The sequence below is a fragment of the Esox lucius genome, chromosome 8, assembly GCF_011004845.1.
Source record: "Esox lucius isolate fEsoLuc1 chromosome 8, fEsoLuc1.pri, whole genome shotgun sequence".
In the NCBI taxonomy this organism is placed as follows: Eukaryota; Metazoa; Chordata; class Actinopteri; order Esociformes; family Esocidae; genus Esox; species Esox lucius.
Window position 1 is genome coordinate 7,535,163 of NC_047576.1, and position 19,532 is coordinate 7,554,694.

Consider the following 19,532-nt stretch of genomic DNA (forward strand, 5'->3'; position numbering starts at 1 on the left):
TCTAGTACAAAGGAGCAAAAATCCTTCAGATTCTCTACCCTCAGCATGTAATAAATGACAGGAGCCTGTTAACAAAAAATTCAGTGACAGTCGCATCTAGTTAATCTGTCATTTCCTGTCAACTAGTCTTAACGGGATGCAATATGAAGCCTGACTAAAATGAATGTTGATGCCCATTATTTTATTGGACTCTAACATCAAAGTGTGTATGACAATGCAAATGTACCTGCATTCAGTGCGTGTGTGTGTGTGTGTGTGTTGAAGCCCTGGGTATGTTCCACGGTGTATCGCCTTGTCTGAAAGATATCCCGGTCAGTAATCTTTAACTCTGTCCAACCAATCAGGAAATTGTGGAGGAGTCTAGTTGCAGTGTCACCGCGTTAACATCCAAACGCGGAAGCCTCGAGAGGCTCTTCCCTGAAAATCGGAACATCCCGCTGCGGGGCGTGCTGCAGAGGGCGCTACCCTGGGCAGGGTCACGGCGGGTGGGCATCCCGGTGAGCAATCACTGCCAAGGGATATAAACCAGCCTGAAGGTGTAGGATTACACCACGCACACATGCAGCGTATGCAGGAACAACAGTAAGGACACATTCTCCACTCTCCAATATATATCCTTTTTTTATTGTACTGACAGAAAATTAGAGCATTTAACAAGAGAATGTAAAACATTCCCTGTCTGACAAAGGGGGGCCAGGACAGGGAAGGAACGTGTAAAAGGTGGAGGAGGGGAGATAAAGGGATGCATGCTGGGATGTTGAATTCTTCCTGTAGAAGCCTGGGAGCACCACCTGTGAAACAGAGAAGACTAAGTGGTTACAAGGATACCTCCCGACAAGGCTCTAAGAGATTATAAGGATACCTCCTGACAAGGCTCTAAGAGATAATAAGGATACCTCCCGACAAGGCTCTAAGAGATTATAAGGACACCTCCCGACAAGGCTCTAAGAGATTATAAGGATACCTAGTATAATGGATACAGTATAATCCCCCCGGGCAGGTAATGGGGACCAATTCAAACAACTGCCACCATAAATCGATAACACAATCAAGCCCAGCTCACTGTGGGGTGCAGTTCCAGGCACTGCAGATAGAGGTCGTCCTCAAGAATTAAATGGCAGCATTGTTCCCTAGCTCAACAGAACCGTTTCTAGACAAAAATACATTGAGACAAACCCATTGCGAATGTCTTCGAGAACCATTAAAAACCACGTGAAACATTTTGATCCATAATCTGCCAAAACGCTGGTGTAACACACAAACCTTTTTAAGAGGCTCTTCACTCGTCAACATACTCGAAGGGTTCAGGGGCCTCTGGCTCTTGTTCCTCCTCCTCAATCTTGGGGCCGTGGGCAGAGACGGGCTCCACCAGCTCTTCCTCTTCCTCGCTGGTGTCCTTCATAATGATGATGCCACCGGTGTGAAGCTGGGAACAGACAGAGAGTACTATTAATTATAGACCCGCTACAACAGGTTATCCCTGGCCAGTATACCTGGGCTAACGGAGTGCCTGGACATACAGCTCTAGCGTGGACGGTTGGGTTACTTCACACTGCACAGGTGTATAGTGATGCATAGTGATGCCTGGTGAGGCGCTGGGGCTTCATGTCCAAAGTAAATCAGACGTGCTGAGAGCTGGCCACACACGTTTGGTGGGGCTATGTCACCACTGGGCAGCTAGCAAAGACTGAGTCGTCAATCAAATTACAAAGCGGCTGCATGCTCAGGAGGCCTTCTACGGAACAGGCTCTGATACCCAGGGAACTACTATGGAAGGCACACCCTGACGCCACAACAATGGGATCGCTTTGTCTCAAGTCAACAGTGTTCAAGGTCACAGATTTAATATCCCGGCAAGCCCAACCGCCCACACACAGGGGCATACTCTTGGGTGGAAAGATTGGTTAGAAATAGAAGATGGCTGATAAAGGCTGGAATCGCGAGCACAGCACTCACCGGTTTGAAGGGCTGGTATCGGCACGTCTCGGGCATGGTGAGGACTTTGAGCTGGGCGGGCATCACTCTGGCTGGGTTCTCCATCAGCTGGAAGCTGGGCTCAGGTTCTTTCTTCTTCTCTTTCTCCTTTTCCTTCTCCTCATCTTTCTTCTCCTTCTCAGCCTCCTGCACCTCCTGACAGTACAACAAACAGAATGCAGAGCGGTCTTCACAATTCACAGCCGAAAGGAAACTCGCTCCTTGACTCTGAAATATTCAGGACAATGCCAACACCCGCTTATATCTTTTTGTTAGCCCAATTTTACCTGGTAAGTATCACTTACAACTCATTAGCAGCAAAGACCAGCGACCAAGGTCAACTTGGAGGAACTAATGTTTTACCTCGTTGGCTCTGGGTTTTGCGCAACCTTCCGGTTAGTAGTCAGATGCTGTAATGACTACGCTACCCTGAATACTTCCCATGTGTCAAGTATGAACAGGGGATTGCATTTGGAGTCTCAACAAACAAAAAAAACTTTGGAAACATAACTCCTCAGTCTGAAACAAGTAAAAAAAAACAAAAAAAACGCAGATAACTGATTACACATCAGCTCCAGCATTCAACATAAAACAACCCACTCCCCGAGAGATGAGGAGAAAAATCTTTGGCAGATGAATTCCTTTGAAAAACACAGGCTCAAACCAGTTGGGTTTAGGCTGAAACAGGAGAAGTGTAATCATGGCTACATTACTTTGCAAAGAATGTTCTTGACCGTTGCAAAGAGTTGTTCATGAGCCAAAGGGATTCCTTGTTCTAAATGTCGGAGAAGCATGTTTGCTACACAGCACATGTTCTATATAAACATGGGGGGGGGTTATGCTGTTTAACAGGCTAAAGCCACCGGCTTGATCTGTCAAGTGGACCATGACAACCTGTCCAAGGGTGTGTTTTTACTAAAACAAACACTCCCACACGTTCTGTGAAAGAAGAAACAAACACAAATGCCTAAAGAAAAATACTGATACAAACTGGGGGCTTAAACACCCCCAGTCTTCTACTGACTCAAAAATATGCCCATCCAACGTCGCTCAACGAGGACATGAAATCTTTCATGGTGGAGACCATCAAACAGGCCAAGAAGGATCAGACAACCCCACTGAAAGCAGAGCAGCAGTAGGGCTAACGTGGGTGTTGAAAACAGCCCCCCTCCCCGATGTGTCTATGTTACTGGTCTGTAAAACAATGTCCTCCTATTTGCAGGATATTTAGCAGAGCTCTGTTTGGGATGTGTTCTGCAGAACTGCTCGAGGAAAGATTATAAAACGAGATAAGTAAAATAATAAATAGTATAAAATGATGAGTTTTGTTTGCACACACCACTTCCATCTTCTCCTCCTCCTTCTTCTCCTTCTCCTTCTCCTTCTTCTTGGCTTTGGCTGTGATAGACAGAACTGCTGTAGACACCTATTATGAATAACGAGGAGGGGAGAGACTGGATCAAGAACTGCACACAGAGGTAAAACGGTATTTCTGTCACTGAGGGCAAATCACACAAACACTTAAAATGCATGAGACTACTGAACCGCGAAATGCCAACTAGTTTTCTTTTTTTTATTACTGCATTAAAATGCATGTAGGTTTTTAAAAAAAAAATACCAGAGATAGATTCTGGCTTAGACTGTGCGGTTAAAATAACATTCTAGGACTGAAGGCATGTAATTGAAAGAGTTCAAATGGGGACTGTAATAGAAAATGTATCATCTCGGCTCAGGACATTTAATTCAGGTCGACTTAACAGCCACATCATTTCACCGTTCAGGGACTCACCTTCTCCTTCTCCTTCTCTTTGGGCACCTCCAGGGCTGGGGGGTAGGCGAAGGTGGAGGGCTTACAGTTGGAACGATACTGCACCTTGGGCATCTGGGGTGGAGGGGAGGGCAGAGTTCAATAAAGTTCAGCACATTAAATGTCATGGTCCGACTTACACCCCCCCTGAGGAAAACAAGGCGGTTGAGGTTCAAGGAGGTTCAGCTGTGCCGCAGGTCGTTCTGGAATCGGTTGTCACTTCCTTTCCTAAACCATTAATGTTTGCAAGGGGCTCCTTCCTCTGGAAGCCAAAACAATGGGTGACACCGGGAACGATTGCCGGTCACTGCCGTAGACAGAACAGGTGGAGACACCGGTCTATCTGGGGGATAACTGGTCCATAAACCCAGAGGCCCAAACCGGGTCTGCGCTCGTTTCAGCCTGGACACATTCTACCCCTGGGGTAGACCATTAGCACAGCCTGGGCTAGACCCTTAAGCTGAGGGCCTGGACCTCTGTGGTGTCGGGTGGTTCTGGTGTGGTTCAACAAGGTTGAGAACGTCCCCCTTAAGACCGACACGGGTCACACTCAGCCTCTGGCATCGGCGCACGAGCTGGCGGGGCACCAAATCTACAGAAGCAAGAGGCCGCGGCGATAATCTCTGGAGATCGGAATGCCTTGAGACAACTGTGCTCCAGGGCCAAGGACGGCACACAGAAAAAACAGTTAACAATGCGGAACGCTGTCCTGGTATAAAACGGGATCCTCTCACACACCCTGCCGACACAGCAGGCCGCCTCCCCGGTTTGGCAGGTGGTCTATGGTTAGTGATCCTTACTGCTCCCAGAGGCACGTCCAGGTGGCTCCCCGGTGACCCAAAGGGGTTTGGGTTCAACACTGGAGCCAAATCCAAGTGTGTCCTTGTGTGCTACATGACAAATATCCATTATTCCACGGTTAAGAGAGCGTGTGTTTACCTTAAGGTCCTTGTTGAGGCCGATGATGGCGGTCGGGGTAAAGGCCAGGGAGAGGAAGTGTGAGAGTGGGAACCAGAACCAGAACTGCGTGAACACCAGTAGGCCCACCACTGATGGCATGTGGGTGTGGCCGGTCCTGGACTGAAGGGAAATGGTGACGTTACGGCCACCTGTAACACACACACACACACACACACAGAGAGAGAGAGATCAGACAGGTTCAATACAGCTGAGATAATCTTCCCTCCATCAGCCTGAGAATTAGAACAGACAGCAGACACAATGAAAAACGGGTTCAACAACACAAGGTTAAGACAACTGGAGATTCCACACATACAGTGGGGCAAAAAAGTATTTAGTCAGCCACCAATTGTGCAAGTTCTCCAACTTAAAGAGATGAGAGAGGCCTGTAATTTTCATCATAGGTACACTACAACTATGAGAGACAAAATGAGGGGGAAAAAATCCAGAAAATTACATTGTAGGATTTTTAATGAACTCATTGGTAAATTCCTCTGTAAAATAAGTATTTGGTCACCTACAAACAAGCAAGATTTCTGGCTCTCACAGACCTGTAACTTCTTTAAGAGGCTCCTCTGTCCTCCACTCGTTACCTGTATTAATGGCACCTGTTTAAACTTGTTATTAGTATAAAAGACACCTGTCCACAACCTCAAACAGTCGCACTCCAAACTCCACTATACCTACTGTGAAGCATGGGGGTGGAAACATCATGCTTTGGGGCTGTTTTTCTGCAAAGGGACCAGGATGACTGATTCGTGTAAAGGAAAGAATGAATGGGGCCATGTATCGTGAGATTTTGAGTGAAGACCTTTCCATCAGCAAGGGCATTGAAGATGAAACGTGGCTGGGTCTTTCAGCATTTATCCCAAACACACTGCCCAGGCAACGAAGGAGTGGCTTCATAAGAAGCATCTCAAGGTCCTGGGGTGGCCTAGCCAGTCACCAGATCTCAACCCCATAGAAAATCTTTGGAGGGAGTTGAAAGTCCGTATTGCCCAGCGACAGCCCCAAAACATCACTGTTCTAGAGGAGATCTGCATGGAGGAATGGGCCAAAATACCAGCAACAGTGTGTGAAAACCTTGTGAAGACTTACAGAAAACATTTGACCTCTGTCATTGCCAACAAAGGGTATATAAAGTATTGTGATCAACTTTTGTTATTGACCAAATACTTATTTTCCACCATAATTTACCAATAAATTCATAAAAAATCAGATGTGATTTTCTGGATTTTTCTCTAATTTTGTCTCTCATAGTTGAAGTGTACCTATGATGAAAATTACAGGCCTCTCATCTTTTTAAGTGGGTGAACTTGCACAATTGGTGGCTGACTAAATACTTTTTTGCCCCACTGTAGGTCTTAGATTCAAGATTGCAAGATTCCATAGAATTAACATCATAAACGTGACCAGTCATCAGAATTTGAAGATGGGCTGTGGATTCGTCTTTTACTACTTTAGCAAAAACGGTTATGGTATGTTTTCGTGTTGTAGGTTGTTGAAACTACGATTGGGTTCATATTTCACGGTCCTGATGATATAGTTGTGCTGCTACCATAAACTCCAATGCATAACGAACACAGATATGGGTGTCTTGGTTAAATAGTTATGGGACATTAGAATCCCTTGTCCTAAACATGTATTGTTGAACCAAGAATAAAAACTGGAGTGCCACAGACAGAAAGAGAAACATTAGTAGGGGGTAACTAAACACAGTTAAGGCAATCCACTTTATTACGTCTTTATGGCCAAAGAGCTCAATATTGTTTCCACCAGCAATAACATGACCTGTAGATTAACAAGATTCAGTGGACAACAAATTCCGGCAAGACAATGATCTGGCACGAGCTAGTAAGAGTATTTTTCCGCTTTGAAGTGAAGCCAGAAGAGGCTAAGCCTCCCCTCAGAGCCTGGCTCCTTTCTAGGTTTCTTTTCCCAGGTCCCTGCCCTACAGCAGAGTTTCTGTTGCTCTTTGGGGTTTTAGGCTGATGGTCAGCATAGCAGTTTGGGAAAACCGCTGATGTATAAAATGCACTGAGTTTTTTATAAACACATTTGCTTGGTTCTGATGAGTGGGTCAGGGTGCAGAAAGGGTAGAATAACAGACCTCCCTTGACCTCTGGCAAGCCGCTAGAGAAGGGAGGGAGGAAGAGGAGCAGAGGAGTGTCAGGAAGAGGATTTAAATCAGTGTCTGGAGACAGGAGCTCTTCCTATAAACCGCATACAAATAATGTACAAAATAAACATAACCCACAGAAACCCTTTGATTAAAAGACAATATAACAGGCGAGACCACTGGAAATGGGACCAACATGAAATCAGATCAGACAATGGTGGGTGAATCAAAGGCTGTTTCCCTTGCCACATTCAGAGTTCACTTTCCACCAAGAAATCACTGTTGAATGACTTGTGGGTCATCTGACTCTTTTATTTTGACAGCTAAAACAGCCCCCATAATGCGCTGAACAACTGCATTTATTGGTTGCCAGAGTGACTCACAAATTCTATTTGCTGCGCCACAATGAGTGTGCAAACGTCTGCTAAAACCTGAGACCTCAGGGAAGCTAAACCTAGAGAGGCATTAACAGAAGTCTCACATTTAGGGGCCGGAAACGAGAGGCATTGTTTGTCTACATAGGAACATGCATTTATTACAGTAATTGCAATAAAAAAAACATGGTGCAACATTCTAGGATGGAAAGTAGGTATTTTCAAGAGTTGACTATTGCGATTCTAGTATGTTATAATAGGCCACATTTCAGAACAGCACAATTAAATAACAAAGAAAAGAAAAGCTTACAAAATAATTCTAAGCATTCCATCATGAATTAAACGTACACCGCATAGAACGACGCAATTCACAATATTATTCTTAAAACATTTTTCTTTTTACTAAAATAACTTTTTTCAACGAGATATCTCCTCGTTAATAACTCAGGCATCGACGTCTGCATTGTGGCTTTGGACCCCAGCACTCGTCAACAACGCTCTGGTTTCTGAACACATTCTAAAAATGTCCTCTTTTGACACGCTGTGGCTTGAGGTCATAGAACCGGTTACCCGCTTTACCACAGCTGTTGCCCAAAACACTTTGGAGACAGTGGTTTTCGGCTTGCGGTCCTACACTTTGAATCGGCAATGTCAAGTTGCACTTTTAAATGGAATGCTGTATCTAGCAATTTCTTGACACAACTTGGCCCTGTCTTTACGACCTATCATCTCGCTAAGCTACGACATAGCAAAGATTGCTTTCTGATAACGATAGTCCACACTGTAATGAAAACTTGGTAGGGGGAAAAAAACATTATGAACACCCCTAACTGGAATGAAGAACAGAACGCCTGGAGGGACTGAGGGAACAGTCGGCTGTGCTGTTACTTGCTAGGGCTGCTTCTAAAACGCCAAAACCGTCGCTAACAAACAGCGGAGGCGGCAAAATAGAACTCTAACGACTTCAGTTTGTGACATGACATCCAATTATCTCCCCTTAATACTGAAGGCAAAATATTCAACCTCCTAATTCCCTCTGTCTGAAATCAGTAGCTGGTGAGTGCATACCAACGTATCTGAGACAGGAGCCAAGCTAAGCTGCCTGTACATTACTCAACCCCAACCCGCCTCAACACGTGCATCAGACAACCGTGTCCCAGCAGTTGTGAAGTTAACAGAGGAAAGAGATTCAGCCTGCTATCTGGATCTGGCTAACAATCCTGTATGAAGATCTTGTCGTGGTTTCTTGGTACAGTGAGGGGGAGGGGGGCAGTGTTTTATCTTGGCTCCACGGTCAGCTGAAAGCATTATGGGAAATAAATGTTGTTCAAAAACAAACACTTCAGCAGCATGAGATGACACGCACGCACACGCGCATACGCGCGCACACACACGCACCTTGTCTTGCCAGCGTAGCATTTTCAAGCACTCATCGCAACGAAACAAGGTGTGGTTGTAAATAGCTGCACCTGGATGTGTTTTTGGGCAGAAAACACAGAAACTTACTGGTTTCGTTCCAGGTAACATAGAAGCCCCAGTGTTAGCACTGGAGAATGCCTTTCTGCCACAGTCTACACATTCAGGTATGCATACACACGTGTGTGTGCAGATGATGTGCAGCTCAAATACAAACACAGTGAATGCCTGTACACGCGTGAAGAGGCCTTCAGCCTGACTAATCACAAAGTCGAGTGGATCTTCTCAGTACTGTTGTACCAGGCACTGATTAATCTTAACACCGTGGCTTCCAGAGGGACCCAGTTAAACTGGGGCATCACACCTTCCTACTGACCTGCATCCAGGATGCCCTGGGCCAGGATGGCCCCGAACTTGGCCATGACGTCATCGTGTTTGTCGTTGATGACCTTGGAATAGAGCTGCCGGAACTGGTTCACCTGTGTGTCAATAAAGACGAAACATTAACACAAACACATTGTTTCAATGGACACGCTAGGCATCGTCCCGGCACTCTCACTCAATGAATCACAGTGTTTAAGGAGATGGATGTTTTGGGGACTTTCAGCAGCATTTGGAAACATTTTGGCAGGCAACCCTTTGGCAACTGTCTCTGATTAAATCAATGCGCCCGCCAATCGAGGCCCACCATCAAGACTGACATTATGCAAGACATTAAATTAACATTAAAAAAGTTGAAACACTTCAATGAGAGACTTTTAGTGGAAGGTTAAGGACTCGGATTCTAGGCACCTTTTCACATTTTCCTCACTAAATTCACTTGGCATTCAAAACTGCTGGAACCGGAGTCCCACGTTGCCAAAACGCAGGCTTACAATACAAGGTCTGGTAACATCGCACATTTAGAAAAGGAGTGAGAGTGTTCTCTTCTTGAAACTTTTACAACAAATCACACGTTTGTGAACGCGGGGCTGAACCCTTTGGACGGGGATGGGGCGCATGCAAACGCAACATTTTTATCAAGCGCTAATAGTAATGTCATTTAAACACCACTATGAACGGGAGACACAAAGAAACTCAAAACGTTGTGTGAAATAAGCTTCCCGCCTACAAGTAACGTGATTTTACAGCCGTAGCGAATTCCCTCCTGTGTTGAGAGCACTTAAAAATAAATTTAAAAAAGACACACGTCACGACAAAGGACAGCATTGCTTCAGGAGGCTAACATCACACAGAGAAATAAACCAGTCAGAGGTCAGTCGTGTGGAGCGTGTTTTCAGCCACATACAACATGTGCCATGTGTGTGTGGGGCGCAAAACACGCCAGCAGACCCAAACAGTGAGGTACTGTTCAGCTACATAAACAAGCCGCAAGTCCGACACACCTGCCGAACAACATTTGGAGAGGAACTGGAAGCGACATAGCCTGGTCCCCCAGATCAACAAGGCACTGCCTACTGCTGCCTCCAGATGAAAACTTGTCTCTTGGCAACACAATGTCTGTTGGCGTGAAGGCGAAGACCTGAGAGAGCTTTGAAAATAGCCCTGGCATTTCTTAGATGGCCCACGAGGGAAAAGAGGGAAAGTCCATTTATAAAGGGGCCTGTAAAATATATTTGTCCTTTTTGACCGATTCCATTTTTTCCCCCAAAAGGATTCTACTTCTAGTCAGATTTTCATAAAATAATTAAGACTGCAGAATGTTCTGTTTTGTTACGTTTAAAGGTAGTTGTGTACATACTGATTTCACAAGAAATATTGCGGTTTTATATGTAATTCCAAACAATTGCGACATTTGGCTTGCTAGGTTTTGGTTAGTCTGCCATTATGTGGCAGACATGAATTTAGGCTGTATTGACTGCAACAGGCTCACTTGTCTTCATTGGCGATGTACAGACGGGCTCAAATTTGTTGGTACCCCTCCACTAAAAATGAAGAATGCACAATTTCCCCTGAAATAACTTGAAACTGACAAAAGTATTTGGCATCCACCATTGTTTATTACATATTTAATAGAAATCAGACAAAACAAACAAAAAAATGATGGGACCGCTAACCTAATATTCCGTTGCACAACCTTTAGAGGCAATCACTACAATCAAACGTTTTATGTAGCTCTCAATGAGACTTCTGCACCTGTTAACAGGTTGTTTGGCCCACTCTTCCTGAGCAAACTGCTCCAGCTGTCTAAGGTTTGATGGGTGCCTTCTCCAGACTGCAAGTTTCAGCTCTTTCCATAGATGTTCGATAGGATTCAGATCAGGACTCATAGAAGGCCACTTCAGAATAATAATTTTAGCTGTGTGTTTTGGGTCATTATCCTGTTGGAGGACCCATGACCTGCGACTGAGACCGAGCTTTCTGACACTGGGCAGTACGTTTCGCTCCAGAATGCCTTGATAGTCTTGAGATTTCATTGTGCCCTGCACAGATTCAATGCACCCTGTGCCAGGCGCAGCAAAGCAGCCCCAAATCATAACCGAGCCTCCTCCATGTTTCACTGTAGGTATGGTGTTCTTCTCTTTGAAAGCTTCATTTTTTCGTCTGTGAACATAGAGCTGATGTGACTTGCCAAAAAGCTCCAGTTTTGACTCATCTGTCCAAAGGACATTCTCCCAGAAGGATTGTGGCTTGTCAATATGCATTTTAGCAAATTCTAGTCTGGCTTTTTTATGTTTTTCTTTCAAAAGTCCTCCTGGGTCTTCTTCCATGGAGCCCACTTTCGCTCAAAAAGCGATGGATGGTGTAATCAGAAACTGACGTACCTTCACCTTGGAGTTGAGCTTGCATCTCTTTGGCAGTTATCCTTGGTTCTTTTTCTACCATTCGCATTTTCCTTCTGTTCAATCTGGGGTCGATTTTCCTCTTGCGGCCGCGCCCAGGGAGGTTGGCTACAGCTCCATGGACCTTAAAATTCTCAATAATATTTGCAACTGTTGTCACAGGGACATCAAGCTGCTTGGAGATGGTCTTGTAGCCTTTCCCATGCTTGTCTGTTATTTTCTTTCTGATCTCCTCAGACAACTCTCTCTCCATTGCTTTCTCTGGTCCATGTTCAGTTTGGTGCACACAATGATACCAAACAGCACAGTGACTACTTTTCTCCATTTAAATAGGCTGAATGACTGATTACAAGATTGGAGACGTGTGATACTAATTAAACAAACTAATTAGTTTGAAATATCACTATGATCCAGTTATTTATTGTCTATGGGGTACCAACAAATGAGTCCAGGCCATTTTAGAATTTTTGTAGAATAAGCAATAATTCATCTCTTTTCACAGCTTCTTTGCTTTATTCTATGACATACCAAAGGCATGCAAGTATACATGATAAAATAGCTTTCAATTTCATCACTTTTCAGCAGGAATGAAGCATTATTTCAATGAGCTGTAGGGGTACAAACAAATTTGACTGTTACTTCTGATGGCAGAAGCGTTAACTCAGAAATATACAAAACCACCTGGTCTGCTAAAGTATTAGAAAGAGCCCAAACATACTGCCATAGCAACTAGGGAGTTTTCCAGGGTCAAAAACTGGAAGGTTCTTGACTCCAGATTTAAATCCAATTGAACCTGAAGATTAGATTTAATACAAAAGTCCTTAAAACAAACAGCAACTGAAGATGGCTGCACTACAAGCCCGGCAAAGCATCACCAGGAAGATACCTAAAGTCAGTTTGTCAATGAATCGCCAATTTTGAGGCAGTTACTGCATGCAAAGGATATGCGACGAAAATTACTAAATGTAAGTGCTTGATTTGGACATTATAGTCATCTGTATCCGAAATCAGAAAGTGTTGTCATTTCTAAAACATGGAACAAATACATCAATTGCACTTATTCAAAAGCTGAGCATCTGTACTTTAACCTGACAGTAACTGCTGGATTTCAAGATGTAGGCCTGGAGTAACAAAAAGAAAACATTCACTGTCCCAAAATTTTACAGAAACACTGCATTTATGCTAATTTATTTTAACCAATAACTTCAACATCGCTCATTCAAATACTCGTAAGCTGCCAACGTCTGTGGACAGAATAAGAACACAACAAAATCCCAGGTCTGTCCTTAATCAACAATGTACCTGAGAGAAGCAGCATTAGGGCTACTCATTTGGATATCCCAGGTCTGTCCTTAATCAACAATGTACCTGAGAGAAGCAGCATTACGGCTACTCATCTGGACACCAATTTAACAGCTATAAGCTTGTTTAAACATTTGGAAGAGGGGGCGTATGGATAAAAGATGAGGTGTAGAGCTCCGACCGCCTCTCGACACACACAATGACCCAGAACATCTGAAATTGTGACCAATTACACAGGACTAGTTCGGGGTTAATGGAGATTAGTCTTGGACTCACCTTGGGACAGGTGACCTCGGTCTGCTGGATCATGATGAGGGCAGAGGAAATTAGGGCGCCCTGTCGAACATAGTTCACCGGGTCATTGGTCATGGGTTCCAACAGGTTGATAGCCTCCTGAAACAAACATCAAGAAACTGTCAGCAATAAGAAATGACACACACACAAAAAAACGCTGGTTGGCTAGTGGACCAGAAAACCTGTAGAATCTGGAAGATTTCTGTGCAATTTATAAATTTGAGTCAGTCAGTGGGGAACACAACTGGAGGGGTATACTGTGAGAAGATTCAGACCACCTCAGGAGACTCATGGTCAAAGCAGAGCGTGCCAGCTCAGCTGTTTGGCATCGGTAACCAGCGAGATTCTGAGAAAAGGAAGGTCCAGCAGTGCCAAGGACGACCTCGCCCCCAAATGAGGGTCGGAGAGTGGGCCTGCCTTCCCCATGAATGCTCTACCGTACTCGCAGATTAAAAAACGAACTACCCCTTCGATGGGTTATTAAACGCGTTTTGTGATGTCACATACTGCCAGCTTTAAAAGCAATATAAAATAGGATCTGCAAGCAACGCATAATCCACAGAGCAAAAAGAACTGAAGCACCCAGAATCTGTTGTGTGAACTCCTAGCTGTGCGGCGTGGCCACTTCAGAGGTCAACAGTTCTTCCTCCCATTATGTCTTGTCGCTAAGGAACAAGGACGAGGGCTCTCCCTTATCCCTGTCCCTGTCTTTAGCCCTTCCGGTCTGGACACGACCCCCACCCACAGCGCACGCATAGTGCGATAGCGAGGACAAGATATCGGCAGAGCCCCGGCCAACACATCCTCTTCCTGGTGGTTCAACGGGGGTTTTAATTGCAGGAATTTACTGTCAGGTTCAATCAGCAGATCTGGCTGATGCAGAACATGACAGACATTGTTTCCACTAAATTCTATAGCCTGAAAGTCAGACGCCACAGCTACAAAGTAAATAGTCTGTCTCATGATAAAATAAATATATATCTTATATATAAGGTTAGGGTTAGGCAGAGAGAACAGCGTGGTTATGGATAAGTGTGATTTCAGTAAGGCTCAAAATCTAATTGTAAAAAGATATCGAACCAGTGGTGTCAGGACAACAGATCTAAATAGCATTAACACTGTGAGAGGTTTAAATTCATTGGAAGTCAAACTATTATCTATTAGTGAGCTACATGAAATGTAAAGCATCTCATGGCTAATGTGAAAAGGACTGACAAGAGGAGCAACTGCTGCAGTAGTGCCTTCCAAATCACAAAGGCTCTAGTGAGTTTGAAAATGAACATTTAAATTGGGCTGGAAAACCTTTGGTTTCTGACACACCGGATCTACCACCCAGCATTCTCTACCTAATTTGTCAAACCCCAATTGAATCTCCTTCAAATCTTCACCACGGTTCACAGCTTTGCACTGAAGGATAGGGAGCAAGAAATGAGATCCAATCCCACCTGCTTCCCTGCACAATTCCTCCGCTCAACAACACACACCACAAACCGATATAACAGCCACAATGAAAATACCCAGACCACCCCCACCCCCAGGGGTAAAACAAAAACAACCGCAACGCAACAGGTGGCCAATTCTCCTGCCACAATGTCTAGTCTCTCCCTGAAGACGGGCGCCTACATATTGGTGGAGATTTGCGGTGTGGAGAATGAGCCCAGGTCGGCCTAGCGGGCCCACAATACCCTCCTTCCCTCCAGGCACCTGGCTCCAGGTCTAATGGTCTGTGACTCTGCTTGGCCTGTGGCACCTGTGAGTGATCAGCCCACATCGTTAAGCAATTCTGGGCATAGAGGCGGCCTCTTCGTCCTCCCCTCCTCCACTAACCACAATTTAATCGTCTTGCCGACAAAGCACAGCTTCGTGGTGATATGCCAAGCAAATGGAAACAGTGAACCAAACTCATCTAGACTTGAGCAATACATCAAATAAATCTCAGTCAATCCCTCTGAAAATGATTTATTAGACCTGAACACATTACCTTTGTTTAGAGCACCAGACTGACTTGGTAGAGACACCAACTTTTACTGGGTGCAAGGACACCCATGGTAATTTCTAGTTCTGAATTAACATTTTTTTATTAATGTGATTTATTCATAAAGTTGGTTATAATGTGCATAAAACCAAATTAACCCTAGGAAAGTGCTTGTCTAATTAAAATTAGCATTCTTACGTCAGAGGCATTCAACTGTAGCTCAAAATGCCCCCGCAGGAAATACAGTTAGAGAAGACAGTCTTGGTTTTCGGTGTGAATATCAATCACTTCATAATTGTTAAAACAGACTTCTTGACAACCATTGTCGATGGTTTTGATGTGTGCACTGAGCAGAGACATGCAGAAATGTACCATTTGCAGTCACTACGTAAACATTAAGAGGCCTTTGCATAGGCCTGGAGCTGGAAAGATGTTAGAACATTATGTATGCTGACAGACGACAGACGCAAATGACTGGCCGAAACACAGCCTGGTCCAGACAAATGATCCACAAGACCCTCCACGCTCCGTCCGACCACTTATATAGACTCTGATCCACTGGGCACACCCCTGGAAACAGACCCACTATGTAAATATGATCATAAAACGGGTTGTTTGGATACAGGAAAAGTTTACAGAGTTCCAATTCCTGTTATATTGTCTGTCAGACAGACCTATTCACCGAGATCGCATTAGTGCACAAATCATTTATTGTATTCATTCCACATTATTTTCCCTTCTTTCTAATGTAGACTTTAGCGGAGTACTGCAGGGGTACTCCAGGCGACTCAGGATTTCAGTTGCCTGTTCTATTTGAATCAAAGTGGCAGTCTGTCCACACTGAAACCACACTAGGCCTCAACCGAGCTGCAAACCATTGCACTCCAGCTGCCCTGGTCCACATGCAGCCCTATGGGCAGTTTGGGGACAGGACAGTTAAGACTTCACGGCTTCTTCACCAACAGGGGTGGGGAAGGTCAGGGTGTGGATGAGGTGTCAGTCACCTTATTTCCGGTCCCAGCACAGCAGATGCCCAGGGCCATGGCTGCTCCACAGCGCACATGGGGGTTGTAACTCTCAGACAAGAGGGACACCACACTGGGACACTGGTCTGGGGTCCTGTACAGTCAGAAAGAGAGAGAGAGAGAGAGAGAGAGAGACCCAGAGAGAGTGAGAGAGAGAGAGAGAGAGAGAGAGACCCAGAGAGAGTGAGAGAGAGAGAGAGAGAGAGAACAAAAAAAGACATTGTAATTAAATTCCTGATATTTCATGAGAATAAGAAACATTTAATGCATGTACACCTCACACCAATCCCCTGGTAATACAGCCATCTCTGAAGGGACAGTGGTGCCATCAACATGGCAGGTGATTCTATAAGAATCCACCTGACCCCAGGTACAAGGCTTTAATACCACTAGGAAATCATTGTGCAGGTAACAGGTGGCTCAAAGCTTCAGGACATCCAATGGAGGGCGGCAACCAAACATCGCAAGGTGCTATATATAGGGCTTCCATGCCTGTGCTAAAACATTTGTCTTAACGAATAATGGAATGCGTCTAGTGCAAAATGTAAAAACAAAGTCTACGCTCAGAATAAATTATTTATTTGCTGACTGAAGTAAAGACTGAGCCAAACAAATTAGGATGTACAGGAGGGAAGGCTCCAGCCTTCTAACTTAGCCTAACTATGTCAGAAGTCTAAGGAAAAACAGCCACAATGAGACAACTCCAACTCAATAGTCACTGTAAATAATGAACAGTTTTTATTGAACATTCATCAAGAACACCATTTAGGTGATGCAAGTTTTTACACCAAGCCAGAAAACTGGGCTACGTGGCAACTTAGTGTATATTGGCAGAATGTTACAGAAAGTCTTAACACCTTCAGTTAAATTAAGTGAATATTGTGGCTAACCCTTCCGATCCAGAAACTTCAACAGTCTTATGTTTCACATGTAAAGGCCAGCGTTTCTTCACACATTACATTTTCCTGGCTTGCACAGGCCGACCGTTTCTCTACGAGCAGCCTCATCTGTTTCATTTTCAACTAAGACTCAAATACCTTTTAGAAACCCTCCAAAACCTAGGCTGCTGCGTTAAGACGGTTTCTATAAACAATTTACACAAGGTGATTATGGTTCCTATTCTACCCTGTGGGTTCAGGGCGTGGCCCTGGAAACCTTACAGGAGTTTCTATGGACTACACCCTGTCACTCTTTTTTCTAACATTACTTAGGTGGACGTTGATCCCCAGAGAATTCTACTCAAAGTATCCTCAAAAGTGTGCGCCAAATTGATTTTATATCGCTGGAATTGTGGGGGGGGTTTGCACATTAAGCTAGCCATGTACCCGCAACAATGTGACCAAGTGACAGAGGCAAAACTCACACTAAAAGGTAAGAATTAAGAGCAGCGGGTTTGGAGTCAATTCAGGGAGTACGATAAAATATAAAATCAAAATTTTCTTGTGTGCTTCAAAATGAAGGAAATGTGGAATAGGTTTACTTTCCAAAACACTTAAGAGCAGGATGGAAATGCAAAGACCCAGCCTCTCCAAAGTGCGTCTTTACTTAGCACTCACTGTGCTGTTAGGGCAGCGGCCATTTGCCATTAGGCGCTTGAGATGTGAATTTAATAGGCTTTGTTTTAAGAGGAGTGAAGTGGGACTGGAGCGAGAGGAGCTGGCCCTCATGACTGTTTGCAGGTGGGTTTTCAAGAAAGGCCACACATGGCTTATCCACTAAGCTAATGGGCGACCATTTCTTGCAAACAGTCGCCATCCTCACCAATTCTTTGTAACCTATTGATTTCTTTTGACCTTGAGCCAATCGGAATGTGAAGGGGAAAAGGGAAAATCCAAAATCCCACCCCTGAGCGTCCCGTTGTGTCCTGCGCACCGTGTTCTAGTGAGCATTTCAGTGAAAATTCCATTTCCTGCCAAAAGCCAGCCAATGCTGTCAGCAAAATGGACAACTTAATTAATAAAATTGCCCCTGAAGGCAAAGAAATTACAACTGCAATGGAATAAAATCCACTGAGGAAAAAGAAAATCCCTCCCAACAAGTGACATAAGCAGTTACTAGTCGCTTTACCCTAATCACTACAATGTGTGCAGTACTACCGTAGTCGGTTTATCTATTATGGCACAGACTGTGTCAATGTGTTGAATTAATCGGTCAAACACAGACATCGTCGACACTGCAAATAACTGAGGAGAGGAGTTGTCAGTCGCTGTCTGGCTTGCTGCGGTGCGAAAGACCAGAATGGCATTGGTGTGAACAGTGGAGCCTGATTGACGAGTTTACCACATGCCCTCAGATGTCGCGGAAAGGTTCATTTCCCTGAAATGGTGGTTGGGATTCCATAAATCCGAGACCTACTAAAGCTTCACAACGGTACAACTATGCCAGAAACAAGGCTCTTTGCTGCCACTGGAGCGGTCCTTCCAGTTCTACAGAGCAAAAAAATATACATATTTGTTTTGGAGTGAATAGGCCAGGAGAAAGTGGTTATCATCAGAAGGATATGAAAAAGGTCAAAGGAATACTGATCCTCTCTTGCAGAATCTTTGTACATATTAAAGCGCCAAACCCATATATGTTAGCCTGATTAGTACACAAAAGAATATTAACCAAGTTTGCTAAATAGGTGGCAATGGAATAACTCCTTGAATGTTGGTAATAAAACCCAAGACGTTCTATGGACATTAATTGCTAAGCAACCCTATTTCTCACAGTGGCTTTAATCAACTGGGCTTTTCGAATTTACCAGCTCATCTCAACTGGTTAACCCCGGATTTTGTTTGAAGACAAATTGCAATCACATTCCCGAACAAGCATAGGAGATGCTATTCTGGTAGACCCCCAAATATTCTTGAATCAACATGAAACGTGCACACTGGAGACTGACCTTCCGTCCAAACAGGGTTTTTGGTTAAGGTCGTAAGGTTTCTGGTATTGTTAAAAGAAATGCCTGTCAGAGGCAAAACTTTCAAAGCCACAATTGTTATCCACTAAAAGAATGTTTGCAAAATATGAAATGGGGTCCCTGAAAGGCACAAGGGTCGCCCAGCAGTGTCCAATTCTGGGGGGTTAGTCACCCAACATGGCTGCCATGTCTCATCGTTGTCTTCTAATTCTGTGTAGCAGCTTCAGTAGCTACAAGCTAAAAAGAAGATGGAAGGCTGGACAGTGCATTCATCTGGAGCATTAGGATTCTGGGATATGCTTTCTAGTTGAAAAGCAAAGTGGTAACACCCAGAATGGCATCATGCTTTGGAGAAGAATATTGCGACATTAAGCGAGCATGCATGGAGTTGCTGCGCTGAAGCAGGGCTAAACCAATTTTAACACAAATTGGGGAGAAAAACTGTATAAAAGTAAAAAAAAACAAAAAGGTGTTGTAAAATAAGAACTTGGTAATTATTTAAATGCACGTTTTAGAATCACGATGAGGCACTCTGCACAGGAACACTGAAACCAGATTTCACTCTGCCAGGGCCAAAAATTACTTTGTCATATGATCCAAA

General features: G+C 44.3%; 1 protein-coding gene across 1 annotated transcript in view; it reads right to left on the reverse strand.

Moving 5' to 3' along the window:
• Positions 1-603: 603 nt before the first annotated feature.
• Positions 604-19,532, reverse strand: part of psmd1 (proteasome 26S subunit, non-ATPase 1) — a 42,645-nt gene continuing 23,716 nt past the window's right edge. The window contains exons 17-25 of the mRNA XM_010895958.3: positions 16,009-16,123; positions 13,012-13,128; positions 9,027-9,129; positions 4,721-4,890; positions 3,764-3,856; positions 3,314-3,400; positions 1,957-2,130; positions 1,264-1,426; positions 604-791 (exon numbers count right to left, since the gene is read on the reverse strand). Of these exons, the coding sequence (XP_010894260.1) occupies positions 1,280-1,426; positions 1,957-2,130; positions 3,314-3,400; positions 3,764-3,856; positions 4,721-4,890; positions 9,027-9,129; positions 13,012-13,128; positions 16,009-16,123 (1,006 nt within the window). The 3' untranslated portion in view covers positions 604-791; positions 1,264-1,279. The remainder of the gene's footprint in view (positions 792-1,263; positions 1,427-1,956; positions 2,131-3,313; positions 3,401-3,763; positions 3,857-4,720; positions 4,891-9,026; positions 9,130-13,011; positions 13,129-16,008; positions 16,124-19,532) is intronic.